The sequence below is a fragment of the Amblyomma americanum genome, chromosome 3, assembly GCF_052857255.1.
Source record: "Amblyomma americanum isolate KBUSLIRL-KWMA chromosome 3, ASM5285725v1, whole genome shotgun sequence".
NCBI classification, from domain to species: Eukaryota; Metazoa; Arthropoda; class Arachnida; order Ixodida; family Ixodidae; genus Amblyomma; species Amblyomma americanum.
Genome location: NC_135499.1, coordinates 120,927,313 through 120,945,393, shown reverse-complemented (window position 1 = coordinate 120,945,393; position 18,081 = coordinate 120,927,313). Strand labels below are relative to the sequence as shown.

Below are 18,081 nucleotides of genomic sequence, written 5' to 3'. Positions count from 1 at the left end.
TTTTCAATAAAATAGGTGCGTCCGAACGACTTTAAAGTAATTCAGGGAGTGCAAAGTATTTCTTTGGTAGGAACGCTAGCTTTATTCCGGTTTCCGTCATTGTAATCTGCTCTGTGTGGACGATTTTTTTGGCGAATTTATGTTAAGAACAAATCTGTAACGTACGGAATAATCATGTTTTTTGAAAAGGCTGCGTCTGATTACTATTTCAGGTGTTTTTTGCAGTTATCACGATACGTTGGCTGACATGGGATTAAAAAAAATTCTGGCATCTCCTCTGCTCGAGAATCTTCCACTTGACGATATCTACGAAAAGTTTGGCGACCTTTACACCGTTTGGGTCTCCCTGACCAAGGGCAGGCTATCCGGATTAGCAAACCTGCGCAGAGGCCACCGGAATTTTTTGAACGCCACGGACTGTGGCTTGTCCACCGTCCTTCAGGTAGAAGGAGGGCCCTTGGTCATCACCTACTACGGCTTCGCGAGGTCGGCGCTCCTGGATGCTCGATTTCGACTCCGCATCATCATTCGCCACTTCAAGATGACGATATACGTGAAAGAGTGAGCACGTCAATTTGTTTTCTCAAAGATCGCAGTTTTTTGGCCAACTTCACTTATACCGTTAATTCACGCTAACATGCCATTGAACGGAATTACGAACTCTGTCCTTAAAGAGAGATTAGTGTAAGGTTATAAGTCGGTCATTCTTGCCCAGAACAGAGCTTAGACAGAGTAATTGCATAAATGGGAAGTGTGTGCCGACAACTCCCGATGATTTTTGATGACTGCGCCTATAGGAACCAAGGAGGTTATATAATAACAGGAACGTACATATTTCTCTCATAACGAATGGCTCAACGCGTGCATTTATAAAGCTATTTTGACTTGGCTGAGAAGCACCCTCAAGAGAGCAACCGGGTTATTTGCGTAAGGATTTATTTCGCATAAATAACATCACAGCACGGCCGTTTCGTTCGGAGAGGGGACATTTTTTTTGCGGTTTTCTCGGCAAGGCAGGGACCTTTTCGCTGATTAAAAATGCGGGTTGTTTTCCCGATGGGTGACCTACCAGCTAAGCTTATCTTCGTGCTTACCTACATTTCCGCTTTAATGCCCGTTTGAAGAGGTCACTTTTTGACAAAAGGCTTATTTTTCTATAAGACGGGAGGAGAGTGGATCGGGTGATAGGACAATAAGTACACCCAAACTATATCTTAATTTTTCATTAGTTTTGAAGAATTTAATACGGGCGGAGCTTGTAAAGTGCAAGACTGAAATGTAGTGGTCTTTTAGAGTGTCAAATTATATATCAAGAAAATAAAAGCGCAGCTGAGGGCAGCTGAGTGACAGATTTCGAAAATATCACGTAATACCGTCGACACGACCGGCACAAAAATTGCAAATAATTGGACACCTTTGTCCTGCAGTGGGTTCAACTCAGCTGACAAATGAAGGCTGACGCGGTATTGCATATGAACCACCTATTTCCTTTTACTTTCTTTTCTGTATGTGTCCAAAGAAACTTCGGGATGAGGTAAGCATCCGTAACTGCCCGGAGCTTGGCTATTCCTAGCAGGCACGCGAAGCGAATTCGTCTTTTACGTGTCATGTTCTTCTCAGACCAGGTTTTTCTGAATATTCCTTCAGCGCCGATCCCACGACCTGCCCGAACAAGTAGTAAATATGTTGTTCCTATTCTTCAGCTGTAATCGTGACGCTAATAGCTAGCGCATTTACGCGTTTAAAGTAAATATCTCGGCTTCTGCACAGGTCTCGGCTAAACACTATCGGCCACTATACATGATGACGAAGAACATGGATTAAGCTAACTTAACGGTTACTGCTGTTGAGCGCACACGCGCTCAACAGTTGAACAGGTACATTCCACGTAATGCGCAACACATTAGAGAGTTTTAGTTTCACGTACGTAGAGGCTTCACGTACGTAGAGCATGTCTGGAAGGCAGACATTAAGTCTGCCTTCCAGACATGCACATTTCAGAATTGTAGTGTCAGACGCTGCACATTTGCGGTATTCGTGAAGTCATCCCATCATATCATCCCGACCAGACGGGATTCCGTCATACTCTAGACTTCACGAATACCGCAAATGTGCAGCGTCTGACACTACAATTCTGAAATGTGCATGTCTGGAAGGCAGACTTAATGTCGTGAATCGCCGATACGGGCCAGCATTCTTGAATAAAACGCCCATTTTTCATATGGTTTTGTTGCGCACCACAAGATTCGTAGCTTTTCGAACAAATCAAGTTAAAGGCGTCGCTCTCGGAAACAAATATGAGAAAATGCGAAGCGCAAAGAGCATTGTGCATGGTTTCCAAGTCTCCACTCAAATTAAAAGGTAACGTTCGAAGTAGGTACCTAATACTGAAGAAATAGCATGCTTCACAATACCTTAGAACAGCTCAAAGAAAAGGCGCCAGCGTTCAATGAACAATGTATTCTGCTTTTCTGGCTAGGCCTGACAGGTTTAAAATTTAGCTGATTTTAGGAAAACTAACTTTTGCTTTCAACATTACTCAGTCTAGCAGATGCGAGTGAGTGCAAGCTCTGAAGAAATGTGGTAGGCCCGCTTACCACTTGGTTTTGAAAACCGGGATGTTTTTGCCTAGTAAAGGGCAGAAAAGCATGTGACTCGGGGAATAAAGATCAGGAAGTTTTCGGCGTAGGAGATTACAGGAAAACCAGGCAAATTTTTTTTCCTATTAATTCTTCCGTGTATTCTGAACCATACAATCGAAGTCTGCACCCCTTGTGTGACTAGAGCTTTGTGAATAGGAATTATAATTTTGTGGTAGAGCGAGAAAATGCATCCCAGTTGCATGAATTTATGAAGTGTAGACGCAACGGAAGGAAGACACAAAAATCAGAAACAATTTTGCGCGCTACTAAAAATCAGGTAATAGAGAGTTTTAGTTTCACGTACGTAGAGGGTTCACGTACGCAAACGTGAGAAGTCTACGTAGCCTGCACGCAGGTGGTTTGAAACCCTTATAGTTACACGTACGCGAAACACGCCGCGCGTTACGCCTAGCGTCATCTACTAAGAAGCACAGACACTGGTTGTAGCCAAAATCATCCAAGACAAGTCATTAAGCGAAGCCATTCATAGCGAGACCGTTGCTATGACGACGACCAACGCTACTTCGTCAGGCTTAGCAACTGAAAAATCACCCTTCTGTCTGAAAAACAAAAGCTATTTGTCGCTTGAAACCTTATGCGAGGGTAAGAATGGGCAAATCAAAGGCGAATACAGCAGTTTAGAACACCATATCTCCTCGAGGGATTAGCGACGAAGCTGTTATCGCCGTGAAGCGGCGGGCAGGGTGCCGCCATGTTTGTCAACGCTACGTACGCAAGCAACGCAAAGACCGCAACGTAAAAATCCGAATCTCACGTACGTACGTGAGACTCGCTCATACCCTTTGCGTTCTGCGCATGCGCACTGGTCACCCGTAAGACCTCTACGTACGTGAAGCCTCTACGTACGTGAAACTAAAACTCTCTAATGTGTTGCGCATTACGTGGAATGTACCTGTTCAACTGTTGAGCGCGTGTGCGCTCAACAGCAGTAACAGTTAAGTTAGCTCAATCCATGTTCTTCGTCATCATGTATAGTGGCCGATAGTGTTTAGCCGAGACCTGTGCAGAAGCCGAGATATTTACTTTAAACGCGTAAATGCGCTAGCTATTAGCGTCACGATTACAGCTGAAGAATAGGAACAACATATTCACTACTTGTTCGGGCAGGTCGTGGGATCGGCGCTGAAGGAATATTCAGAAAAACCTGGTCTGAGAAGAACATGACACGTAAAAGACGAATTCGCTTCGCGTGCCTGCTAGGAATAGCCAAGCTCCGGGCAGTTACGGATGCTTACCTCATCCAGAAGTTTCTTTGGAAACATACAGAAAAGAAAGTAAAAGGAAATAGGTGGTTCATATGCAATAACGTGTCAGCCTTCATTTGTCAGCTGAGTTGAACCCACTGCAGGACAAAGGTGTCCAATTATTTGCAATTTTTGTGCCGGTCGTGTCGACGGTATTACGTGATATTTTCGAAATCTGTCACTCAGCTGCCCTCAGCTGCGCTTTTATTTTCTTGATATATAATTTGACACTCTAAAAGACCACTACATTTCAGTCTTACACTTTGCAAGCTCCGCCCGTATTAAATTCTTCAAAACTAATGAAAAATTAAGATATAGTTTGGGTGTACTTATTGTCCTATCATCCGATCCACTCTCCTCCCGTCTTATAGAAAAATAAGCCTTTTGTCAAAAAGTGACCTCTTCAAACGGGCATTAAAGCGGAAATGTAGGTAAGCACGAAGATAAGCTTAGCTGGTAGGTCACCCATCAGGAAAACAACCCGCATTTTTAATCAGCGAAAAGGTCCCTGCCTTGCCGAGAAAACCGCAAAAAAAATGTCCCCTCTCCGAACGAAACGGCCGTGCTGGGATGTTATTTATGCGAAATAAATCCTTACGCAAATAACCCGGTTGCTCTCTTGAGGGTGCTTCTCAGCCAAGTCAAAATAGCTTTATAAATGCACGCGTTGAGCCATTCGTTATGAGAGAAATATGTACGTTCGTGTTATTATATAACCTCCTTGGTTCCTATAGGCGCAGTCATCAAAAATCATCGGGAGTTGTTGGCACACACTTCCCATTTATGCAATTGCTCTGTCTAAGCTCTGTTCTGGGCAAGAATGACCGACTTATAACCTTACACTAATCTCTCTTTAAGGACAGAGTTCGTAATTCCGTTCAATGGCATGTTAGCGTGAATTAACGGTATAAGTGAAGTTGGCCAAAAAACTGCGATCTTTGAGAAAACAAATTGACGTGCTCACTCTTTCACGTATATCGTCATCTTGAAGTGGCGAATGATGATGCGGAGTCGAAATCGAGCATCCAGGAGCGCCGACCTCGCGAAGCCGTAGTAGGTGATGACCAAGGGCCCTCCTTCTACCTGAAGGACGGTGGACAAGCCACAGTCCGTGGCGTTCAAAAAATTCCGGTGGCCTCTGCGCAGGTTTGCTAATCCGGATAGCCTGCCCTTGGTCAGGGAGACCCAAACGGTGTAAAGGTCGCCAAACTTTTCGTAGATATCGTCAAGTGGAAGATTCTCGAGCAGAGGAGATGCCAGAATTTTTTTTAATCCCATGTCAGCCAACGTATCGTGATAACTGCACAAAACACCTGAAATAGTAATCAGACGCAGCCTTTTCAAAAAACATGATTATTCCGTACGTTACAGATTTGTTCTTAACATAAATTCGCCAAAAAAATCGTCCACACAGAGCAGATTACAATGACGGAAACCGGAATAAAGCTAGCGTTCCTACCAAAGAAATACTTTGCACTCCCTGAATTTCTTTAAAGTCGTTCGGACGCACCTATTTTATTGAAAAGCCTGAACATCAAACAGAAAACTAAGGAGAGAAATAAAACTTTGGAGAGGATACATGAATGAATTGAAGCTGTGCGTCTGTGGACAATAGTAAATGTGAACAGAAAATACTCACACGCTCAACGCCAAATGCACTGCGTTGAAATGATAATGAAAATTGTATTTCAGTAGTCTTAAATTTTTTATAACTTTTAAAATATGCTAAGCACAGGAAACAATAGTAAAATCGGAAAGCCCCTTCTAACAAACAGTATAGTCACAGTAAATAATACGGCAAGAGTTAAAATGAAGTCATTTAATAATATAAAAGTGGTGAAGGGCAGTAAAAGTAAAACTATATCTCTTCTCTTACATGAAAGAGAACTAGCGAAAGCGAGCTAGTAAAGAACACAGGATGACGCTAGGTCTGTGCTCTTTACTCTCTGCGTTTCATCCGCTGTTGCTATCCTGTGTTACCTTGTACAAAATGCAGTCCAACTCTTGATTCTGCTGATTCGTCTCGAACATGATCACGTCATTACCTGGGTACCAGGACATGCTGGTCTCGATGGGAATATCCGGGCCGGCACACTAGCTCGAGAATATACCTAGCTAGCTGGGCACACCGACTCTATCCTCTACTCCATCTCAACCCATTTTTCTACACGTCAAGAGACCCTCTGCCTAAATCGGCGTCTCTACCCCCCGCCACATAAGCACTTTCCCCGGCGGACAACTATCACCTAAGATGCATCTAAACACTCAATTTCCCCAGTCTCCGCAACCTGCAACCCAATACTATACGCCAATACATGTCCCTGGTGTGGTAATATACCTACATTCTCACACATTATATGCACTTGCACAACTAAACCCAACCACTTAAAGCCGCCCAGCGCGGCGCTGGAGCAGTAGGAGGTAGCGCTAGCCTGCGGCACCGTGGAAGACCAGGATGCTCTAGATGCCGTGGCCAAAGCGTCGGTGGAGGCTACTGGAGTCCTGGACTGACGACCCCTCGCACAATCCACTAGGTCTCCTATTTTGTCATAGAAGCTTATCGCGCTCTTTTGTGATTCTACCTCTGTTAAGAACGGAAAAACTAATAGCAACAACTGAATCCGGCTCATCTCCTTAACCAGAAAGGATTTATTTTTATCTCCACGCACAACTGGCAGTGACTACAGTACAGCAAGTGTGAGTTTTTCCTCCAACACGCAGTACAAACTGGAATTTTTCACAGCCGATGAACAGAAGCAAGCCTAGTGCAACCACTTTTATGAAATAATGCAGTTTTTGCTACAGCCCACTCATTATAACGAGGTAACAGCCTCGAACAATCTCAGTGACACGGCCGTCAGTAGAAATCCAGTAGGAACCTCATTGTTTGCTGAATGCACTTCTATACACAGAAGACTGAAGCTTCAAGCAATTAAAATTTTAATAACATGCTACGCGTTTGGCCTGGATGTTCTCTAAGGTGAGGATTAAAAAAATTAGCTTACCATCCGTGACGTCCATGCGTGTAATTGCCAGCAGCGAAACCCACAAGGTGCTGACGCATATGTTCATTGTTTTGCGCCGGTAGAATCACTGGACTGGCTGTTTTACATTGCGGAGATTGGTCGTGCTCGACACTCAGTGGTATAAAAGTATACCGAAGAATGCGGTTTTCATTGCCGGAGTGCTGCCCTTTCGCAAAAGGACAAATTCCGCATATCACCGATAACTTCAATCTCAAGCCTTTGAGCGTAGCCGTCTCTTATCTCGTGTATTTGCGCCCGACGTTCCCGAGAACACAATGGGTATAGTGTTTTAGCGCGGAAGGAGGCGGTGAAGCGTGATTGCCGTACACAGCAGAACCACAAAACCATGCATATCGGTCGATTCGCCAAGTTAAGAGGGCCTAAGTTAAAAGTACATTAAAGCGAAAAAAAAAATAGGAAGCAGTAAAGGTAAATTGATAGATTACTGCTCCTAGACTGCATCAGCGTTGCTGTGAAGATCGCGAAGTCTTCGATTCCCACCTCCGTTTACAACCCGCCCATACGCAGGCGTCATTACGACTCTTTTTTTTTTAATTGTATTCAAACGGCGAATCGCTAAAAGCAGCGAATCTCTCGACGAATCGGGGAAACGAAGGTATACAAAGCCGCCTTTTACGCCTAGCCGACGGGTCTTTGTTGTAACATTTATCAACAGATGGTGCTATCATACTGTCCGCCACGAACCAAACCTTATCACCCGCAGCACTATTATTGACTTCGCCATTCGCACTGAGGGCAAATGACCGAAAGAGCTTGGCTCAGCTGGCGCTTCTGAAATTGCAGAAACACGCTTGCTAAATAAAGGCAGCCCGACTGAGCGATATTCGAAGCAGGCGATTATTCGCATCTAAATCACAGTAACCCTGACCAGGCTGTATGGGTTTCTTCTACGGCGGTTCCGGGTGATATTGCGCTGTATGTGCGATGAGCTAAATGTGCCGACGTCGACCTGGAGCAGTTATCCAAATACTGTAGGCATGTCGCTACGTGTATTTAGCTTTTACGTGAACTTCTGGCTTATGATAGATATTTTCTAAGTAAAATGACATATCTGCAATTTTTAACCACGGTTGTCTGAAACAAGCAGAAATTTGTATTCCTCCTTATAGTCTCTTCAAAGGCTGCGGCTAGAGTTGTGAGTGTTAAGCTTTAGTGGAAGCTAGAAGTTAGGTGCCAATTGAAGCTGTGAGCGGACATTCTGAGGAGCAGACAAAAAAAACTGAGCACGTTAATACCTTGACACGCGGTAAAGCAGGACATAGATATGAGAGCCTTCTCAGATAGCGAGGGTTGGTAAAGAGAATGCGTTTTCATCTTCCTATGAAAGAAAGAGGAATTCGTGCTCTTTCTAAAGTCACCCGTATTGAAGGAAGGAAAAAGTCGTCGGATGACGTAACCTGCGCGTTTCGAGCAATACACGAATAGCGACACAATGTCATAATGCTTGTCGCCTCAGACCGCTGTTGCCAGCTTTTGCGGCAAGCCATTCACCCCTCCTCGTACTTCATGGACAACGCTAGGTTTCTTTTTTTTTGTTTCCGAATTGTTTCATTGCTCAAACTTTTTGGTTTGTTCCAAGCTTTCAACCGTCTTTAATAGCGACCTACATTGAGCGAAAGATCAGTGAATACTTTCAGAATCCCGGGTCGTTCTCATCGAGCCTAAAATCAGCCGAATCAATTCTAGCGAGCTTCTCTAATTCTTAGATACTGTGATATTTTTACCACCACCAGACTTGTTTGTCTTCGTTATAGGTTGGGTGGTTAGCACTGCGAAAAATTCGTTCCAGCATAACCTTCGCAAACGGTGTCATAGCCACACAAAAAACTGAAAAATGAGAGCTGTGTGGAGGATGTATAAAGACTTGTTCACAGCCTTTACTCTCAGGATGTTGATGATGTTCGTATGACTGTAGCAGCATGCAGTGAAAGACTGAGTAGCCTCAAGATATTTATTCTGGCATCATGAATGCTCTACAATGAGTTGAAAGTAATATGTTTCTGTGTAGATTGGGCAAGTACGTCTTAGGCAACAAGCCGTGCTATTTATTTGATAGGTATCTGCTCAACAGCAAGAATCTTGTTCTTGTAGCTGACATGGAAAATAATATGTTCAAATTGGATAAATTTGGTAAATATCGTATTTAAATATCAACGTAATTATATGAGTTCATTTTGTAGGTTTAGTATGTTCACGTACTTTTATTGTCTGCCGCGGTGGCTCAATGGTTATGGCGCTCGGCTGCTGACCGAAAGACGCGGGTTCGCTCCCGGCCCGGTGGTCGAATTTCGATGGAGGCGAAACACAAAGGGTACTCGTGTACTGTGCGATGTCAGTGCACGTTAAAAAAGCCCAGGTGGTCTAAACTTCCTGAGCCCTTCACTACGGCGTCCCTCATAGGTTGAGTCGCTTTGGGACGTTAAACTCTATAAACCAACTAATAAACCAACAAACCAACTTTTATTGTCTGTAACCTCTATCGAACTGGCGTGTTTTCAAAACTCTTTTTTCAAAATGTATGCCAACAGGATTTCTCAGTTTTAGATTTTTGAAATACTACACTCATAAAAACCGAACATCTCTTAGTACTTAACTTTTCTTTCTTTTCTCCCTGTAGTTACCTAGTGTCATTTGGGATCATTTTCTTAACTACTGTTTGCCACTACTTATGCTTACGCTGAAAATAGGACTACTAGCTGCAAACTGCATTTTGTTTCCTGTAATTCTCCGAGAAACTGTATATTTTATTCACATAGTCATGTGCTCCTTCATTAATGTTGGATCCTTCAATGAACGACCTAGAAGTTTCCCATAGTTCTAACACTAGATTTCTTCTCTTCACTCTTTTTGTCAAATATTTGTTCGCAGCATTAGGGGGGCGCTGCGAGCAGCCGAAGCGACCGGAAGTGTGTCACATGCGCTCCGCAGTTTTCGGGTTTTGGACCCGGATAATCCGACTGGACCACCACAATTTTGACTGGGATCGACGCAGGAAGTGAAAAGGACCACGAGGACCCAAAATTCAAGCCGGTGGGTCCAATATTTTGGATTTTGTCGGCATTTGAATTTTTCAAGTGGCCGACCAGGCGTTAAGCCTAACGAGGCTTAGCACGAGAACGGGACTCCGCGGCCTCCCCGGCCTCGGCCCGAGGTAGAGAAGACCCGGAACGATGTCCCGAACAGACCTTCTCAACTACGACCGACCCTCAGCAACAGGCCCGACAAGATTTTCGGCCGAATCGCAAATGGAGGAAGACATCGAGGTGATGCCCGAGCAGCAGCAGCAGCAAGTCCGAGGCGGACCGGCGGCGGCAGCGGCGGGCAGCCAAGCCCTAGGAAGCAGCACCCCAGCAACGCAACTTTCACAAGTAAGCACTAATGACGGAACCAACGCGGATTGGGAAATCGCCATGTCGAGAAGAAAGAAAAGGCGCCAACAACGCGGCGAGCAGCAGCAAGTTTTGGCGGGACAGAGCCTAGGGAACGGAAATTCCATAGGGAATTCCCTAGGGCGGGAAGGAGCGCCGCCGAGGAGGAGACTCCCGCCGCTTCCGAGAGACGACATCAAGGTAGTCCTGCGACCGAGGTGACTTGCGGTTAAAGACCTGCAGACACATCAAGTGGCGCGGGCGGTAGTCGCGGCTACCGGACAAGGGTGTAAGGCGGAGGACCTGATCATCCGACTGCGCAACGGTTCGAATATTATCATCGTAAGCACAGACAACGAAGCTGCGGCCCAGAAGATTCGGTGCATCACGCAACTGAGTTTCGGGGGCAAGAGCTACACCGTCAACGGCCACGTGGCGGCGCCGGAAGGCACACTGCGCGGAGTCATCCACGGCGTGGACCCAGGGACCTCGCCGGAGGAACTGAAGACCAACCTTCGAGTCCGCCCGCAAGGCGTGAAGATCCTGGCGGCCCGCATGCTGGGAAACTCCAGCACGGCCGTCATCACTTTCGACGGACCCGCGCTCCCGAAGCAGGTGCTCTACTACGGCGGGGAGATGTGGTGTTATCCCTACCGGCCCACAATGCAGGTGTTCTACGCCTGTGGCCAACAGGGGCACCGAATGGACGTCTGCCCGGTCCTGGAAACCAGGACCTGCCGACAGTGCGGCTGCCAAAACCCGGAGGAGATGCACCAGTACAAGCCAAAGTGCCCGCTGTGTGGCGGCGGCCACGCGGCGGGGACCAAAGATTGCAAGCAACGCCTCAAGTCAGTGAGCGAGCTGAGATGGGGCCCTCAACAACAGCAGCGACGCAGTCGCAGCCGCAGTCGTGGAAGGCGGCCGCGGTGGTTCCGGGACGAGAGCCAGGGCCGGAGCGAGTCACGGAGCCGCAGCCACGGCAGGAGCCGGAGTCGGAGTCGGGGACCGCAAGGCCGGGACGAGTCCTTCCCGCAACTGGACAACGCCGGCAAGCCGGGACAGCAACAACAACAGCAGAAGAAGAAGAGCGGCGACGTTAAGGTGAGCTGGGGAGACGGCCCTCCCAAATCGCTTTATGCTCCGCACTCTAACACAAACACGCAAACACAACACAATCAATTAACGGCAGAGATTAAAAACCTTAGGCGCGAGCTCGAGCAGAGTCGCAGAGAATCGAACGAGCTCAAAAATACAGCTCAACGAGCTCATTAGAAAAAAACAAGAGATGAGAACAGGCTACTCGCCAATTAGAACACCAACCCGTCCTCCTATGGAGACGCAACGAAACAACAGTGAGGGGAGCAATCCCAACGACAAAATAGAAACCTTCATGACTCATATACTTGAGCGAATGCAGCAAATGCAAAACGAAATACAACAGACTCAACAAAAGTTTGCCTTGCAAGAGCAGAGCTTCAGAAATTACGTTAAGAACCAAAACACCCAAAGAACCACTAACGACGCTAGAGACAGACTATTTAACGAACGTAGGTTTGGCACAGACACCCAAAGCTCACCCAACAATAACCAAACATGGCAGAACGCAAACAACAACAATTAGAAATTTGGCAGTGGAACTGTAGGGGTACAAGCGTAAGCAGGGCCTTCTACAGCAGTTTATTCACACCAAAACAACCTCACCAGACGTAATCATGTTACAAGAAACTAACACCACGCTTACACTCAGGGGCTACACATGTCAGGAGAGCGGCCGTACGGCAACCCTTATAAGTAACCAAGTAGTAGCCATAACACACAAAGCAATTGAGGACACCCAGATCGAACACGTAATTACGGAAATAGTACCCAAAAAGAAAAGGAAAGCTAAAATCACCTTTATCATTAGCCTATACAGCCCGCCTAGGTAAACCAAAGGAGACTTCATTAGGCTCTTCGCGGAGGCAAAAAAGATGGCGGGACAAAACACCCTAGTGATAGCAGGCAATTTCAACGCCAAGAGTCCAAGGTGGGGCTACCCTAAAGAGGACAAAAAGGGGCGCGGCATATGGACGGCGGCAGAAAACGCAGGTTGCGAGCTACTAACCGACGGAAACCAACCAACTAGAAAGGGAAATAGCGTGAGTCCAGACACGCGTCCTGACCTAAGATTTGTAAGGAGCGCCAAGAACGCGGAGTGGGAGAACCTGCTCGAGAACTTTGGCAGCGATCATCGCATCCTAGGAATCAGCCTTACGGCGGACAACGTCCGGAGGAAGATTGGCACGGCCCGGCAGACAGATTGGGACGCCTTCAGAGCGCACTGCAGACAGCTCGAGGGAAACACCATCAGCTTAGCAGAGGACTGGAGCCAACAACTAAGGCAAATCCAGGACCTTTACACTAAAGAAGTCGACAGAACAGAGCAAACACCCGAGGTGGACAAGCGGCTCCTCAAGCTATGGGAGGCAAGACGCGGACTCACCAAGCGGTGGAAGAGACAAACTCAACAGAAAACTCAAAAAGAAAATTGCGGACATCACCAGGCAGACGGAGGAGTACGCGAACCAGCTGGTCAGATAGGGATGTCAGCAATTCGGCAATTCGCTGAGCGGCACCCTCAGCACAGCTAGGACGTGGCAGATCCTCAAAGCTCCCTTGGATCCGAGCAGAAACAAGTCAGAAGGCAGCAAGGCTATACAGCGGCTAGCCCACCAGTACCAAGGGACGGACGAACAACTATTAGAAGTCAAGATCAAATGCTACGGCAGACATCAGGTCGAAAACTACAAAGAATACCGCGGAGAAGACAACCCCACTATGGACAGACCCATCACGAGGGAAGAAGTAGTAGAAGCGATCAGATCGGCAACGAAAAATACGGCAGCAGGAGCGGACAAGATCCGGAACTTCCTGATCCGAAATCTCAGCGACGATGCAATCGACCAACTAACCAAATACCTCAACACACTCTGGCAAGAAGGAAGAGTTCCGGCGGAATGGAAACATGTCGTCGTCGTAATGATTCCGAAGCCAGGCAAGAAGCTACAAATAGAGAACCTCAGGCCGATATCCCTCACGTCGTGCCTGGGAAAACTCTACGAGAAAGTAATCACCAGACGAATTCAATCTTACCTGGAAAAATAGCAACTGTACCCGGACAGTATGTTTGGATTCAGGGCCAACCTCTCTACACAAGACGTGCTACTCCAACTCAAAGAGGAAGTGCTCGAGACGATGCCAAAAGTGGGCGAAAACGTGGTCATGGCCCTCGACATAAAAGGGGCATTTGACAACGTGAGCCACGCGGCCATCATGGAGGGCAAAAACAATACCAACTGCGGGAAGAGAACCCAGGACTACATCAGGGACTTCCTAATCAACAGAACAGCAACAGTGGGCCTGGGCGAGCTGAGAAGCGACGTCTTTCACACCCCCTGCAAAGGCACACCCCAAGGATCCGTCATATCGCCCGTCCTCTTCAACGTGGCAATGATCGGCTTAGCAAACAGACTAAACAAGATCCAAGGTATCCAGCACGCGATGTACGCCGACGACGTCACAATCTGGACCACTCAGGGATCACTCGGTGAAAAGCAAGAGACGCTGTATGAGGCTGCCACCTGCGTGGAAATTTACACCAAAGAACGGGGCCTACGATGCTCGACGGAAAAATCGGAAGTCCTCAGAATTGGCAAACACCCCCCCCCCCCCCCCAGGCAACTCTAGAAGTCACCCTCGAGAGACAACACATCCTCGAGAAGAACATGATTAGAATTTTGGGAATGTGGCTGCAAAGCAGCCGCAAGTGCAGCCACACCATCAGCCTGCTAAGCAAGGCGGCGGAACAGGTGGGCCGTATGATCAACCGAGTCTCCCAGAAAAGACACGGAATGAGAGAGGAAGACACCCTCAAACTCGCCAACAGCCTCATCGTCCGCCGAGTCACGTACTCCCTGCCGTACCACGCAACCACCAAGACCGAAAGAGAGCAAGCCGACACCATCCTCAGAACGGCTTACAAAACAGCCCTCCAGCTACCCAGAAACACGTCCAACGAGAAACTCCTGCAGTTGGGCGTCAGCAGCACCTTCAGCGAACTCGCGGAAGCGCTGCTGGGTGCACAGACCATAAGACTCGGAGGCACCTCCGCAGGACGAGCGCTCCTGGAAAGGCTGGGTCGGGACACGCGCGAACTAGTCGATAGATACGCGGAGGTTCCGGACCACCTCAGAAAATCCTTTAACATAGGGCCTATGCCAAAGAACAAGGACCCTAATTTCCACGCAAACCGACGCAAGGCTAGGGCAGAATACGTCGAACGAACGCTAGCCCCAAAAGACAACACTGTCTACGCAGACGCTACCGTCTATCCATGCGGAGCAGAACATGCAGCCGCAATGGTGGTAGTAGACAACGAAGGAAACCTAGTGACGAGCGCCACGGCGAAAGTCGCTGGCGCAGCGGAGGCCGAGGAAATTGCCGTCGCGCTGGCGGCAGCAGAAGGCAATAGGACCGGCCGCCCCCTAAATATTCTAACAGATTCGAAAGAAACATGCAAAAACTACACGAAGGGCAGAATTAACAAAACGGCCCTCAGGATATTCAGCGGGGTAGCCCCTACCGAGTTAAATAAACCCAGACACAATCTGATTTGGATTCCAGGCCGCGCGGGGGTAGAGGGAAACGAAAGGGTAGACAGCCTAGCTCGAGGCGAAGCAATGCGAGCAGGACAGTCTAACACCCCGGAGTTCAATCTGCAAGCCTGCGAGGGGGGATACGCAGAACATTTAGACTTACACAGGGGGATCAGAATCAAATATCCACCACCGCACAAAGCTCTGACAAAGGAGGAGGCCACCATCTGGCGTAGACTACAAACACCTTCTCCAACCTACACATACTCAACAAAATGTTCCCATCACAATACAGGGCCACCTGCCCGTGGTGCGGAGCCACACCCACACTTTATCACATTACTTGGGAGTGCGAACGCAACAAAGCATTCCACAAACACGAACACCCGAGTGCGGAGTAATGGGAGAGCCGTCTCACCAGCAGCGAGCTCACGGCCCAACGGGCCTTAGTGAGGCACGCGGGCGATGCAGCACGGCTCAGTGGAGCCCTGGAATAGGGGCCCACCCATGCTGAAGAGAAGACTCCGATCGCCAGCGCCAAGAACGAAGATGACGGAGCTTTCGAATCCGCGAATCTCTTGACTGGATCAATAAAATTTTTCACTCACTCACTCGCGGCATTAAAGAACGCAATATGTTTATGTATGCTGACGAGGTACAAATATTGTGGCACGTCAAAGACGATGTCTATGTCTCAATGCCGTGGTATCAAGCTGCCATTCTCTGGTGGTTTCGTATTGCCTGAGAAGAAAACTGGTGCCATTGGAAGTACAGTATAGTCTTCGGGATTTTGGAGCCATCTTCAAAACACGCCAGGTTCGTATGCAAAATACTGAAGTCCTAGTGGCGCTGGTCTTGTCATTTGTGTTTCACTTTTGGCTTCGTTCTTCAAGCCGTTTTCATTAAATCTTGTGGGATTAATGCGCCGAGAATGCTGGCCGCAAACGAGCTGCGTCTCAAGGTCTTACAGATCCCAGGATCTAAATGCATACGTGCCACCAACATCGAGGCTGAACGACCTAGACGCGCAATTTAAGCGCTGCGTGGCTGCTAAGGGAAATGAAAGTTGGTTTTGGAGGAAAAGAAATGGCGCAGTAACTGCCTCACAAATCTCGGTGGACCCCCGAAGCGCGTCGTAAGCGAAGGGATAACGGAGTGAGTGAAAGAAGGGAGAAAAGAAGAGGTGCTGTGGTGGAGGGCTCCTGAATAATTTCGACTACCTGGGGATCTTTAACCTGCTCTGACATCGCACAGCACACGGGCGCCTTTTGCGTGTCGCTTCCATCGAAACGCGGCCGTCGCGATCGCCCTGGCCATCGCCTCAATGGAAGCTGAATATATTCTCAGCGGTTCCAAGACAGCCGTTTGAAATTTTGCGCAAGGCAGAGTCCACGCTGCCACCATGCCTATTCTTGAGAGACATTCCAATCTAGCACCTAGCCGCAAGATTCAAATTATCTGGGTGCCTGCGCACTCGTCCCACCCGGGGAACGAAGCAGCCCACAATTCTGCCCGAGAATTCGTCAACCGGGCTGTGGCCTGCCCAAATTGGAGGTCGGCCAGGGAGCGCATGGTCACCTATCACGGCATAACTACGCACTATCGTAATAATAGACTTAAATAATCACCCCCCGATAAGTCTTTGACCAAACCTCAGCAGGTGGTCTGGAGACAACTCCGGACAAACACTTTCCCCAACCCTTATAAAAATTCAATTATGTATCCGGGAGTATACATATACTCCCGGATACATATGCTGCATATACTCATATACTGCATGAATGTCCACGGGACACACCGCCGATGGACCTGCAGCTCTCGAACCGCGAAGGGTGGGAGGTTGCGGTGCTCAGCTCCGACCCGAAGACCCAATTCCAGGCCGTGAGCCGAGCTTTGGAAGTCGCCGAGCGCCAAGCGCTCCTGGCCACATCACGCGACCAGCAGTGAAGCAGGGAAAGAAGAAAAGCAAAATAGAGACCCCACTCGATCTACGAAAGAACACCTTTGAATGAATTTTGACAAAAATAAAGTTTTACAAACACCACCACGCCTCGGTCGGGTTCTAACCCGGGTACTCATGCTTCAGTAAACGAGCGCTTTAACCACTGAGCCACCGCGGCGGGTAATAGACGCTAAGGATGAGCGGTTTATGATCATTTGGTCGATCACGTGCTTGAAGAAGTCATCTTGTTCGGCCGACGTGAATTTTTCGCAACCTGCTCATAACAGTTTCCTCTAACAAATTAATAGAGCGATCAGCAGCTGTAGCGCGAATTTGGCCGCTAAGGTGTCGCTAAAATTCGCGTTACAGCTGGTATTCGCTCTATTAATTTTTTTGGAGTAAACTGTTATGAGCAGGTTGTCAACTATTCTCATCGGCCGAACAAGATGACTTCATCAAACACGTGACGGACCAAGTGACCAAAAACAGCCCACCATGAAAGGTAACGAATAACTAGGCTGCACAGTAATGACGCGTCCACTAAGAATACCCACGCACTAAGTTGATGCGGTCCACCTATAAAAAAATACCCAAAGGACGATTAAAATTCGGAGTAATGCGTAAATATGGAGCAGGTATTTTGGCGTTATGGTATTTTAGTTCTATTTATATTCCTTCGACAATCGCGGAGAGGAGAAGAAAAAGGCGCGTTTGCAGAGGATAGATGAGAGGAAGCTTGAGCGTTTTCGCATTTCTATCATTTAAAATCAAGCCCAGCACTCTGCTCTCCGGTAACGTGATCTGGTTAAGCCACCACTGTCATCACCCGCATCCAACAAACGAACCAGTAACCGCTGCGCTCAAAAACTCCCGATTAATTAACTCCTGACATTGAACCAAGCCTTAGTATGTATTTCAGTTCTCCACTCTAAACTGTGAGATGCTTGGTTCTCTTTGCGGCGATAGATGCCGTGAACATTTATTGAAATTATATATACCAAAATGGTTTAGGATGCATATGAACAACGAATGAAATCAGAAGTGGGTTGAGAAAATAAAATGACTTGGAAAGCTTCGCTCACCTTGATTTCTCTCGCCCCAAAACCTTTCGTAGCAGAGCCACTAAGCAACTATGGTGCTTGGAAACTCCTTCCACGGAACATTTACTTTCTATGTTATAACG

General features: G+C 47.6%; 1 protein-coding gene across 1 annotated transcript in view; it reads left to right on the top strand.

Annotated features, from left to right (window-relative positions):
* The first annotated feature begins 217 nt into the window (after positions 1 to 217).
* LOC144123271 (uncharacterized) overlaps positions 218 to 18,081 on the top strand; it is an 80,754-nt gene continuing 62,890 nt past the window's right edge. Inside the window, exon 1 of the mRNA XM_077656126.1 lies at positions 218 to 561. Within this exon, the coding sequence (XP_077512252.1) occupies positions 248 to 561 (314 nt within the window). The 5' untranslated portion in view covers positions 218 to 247. The remainder of the gene's footprint in view (positions 562 to 18,081) is intronic.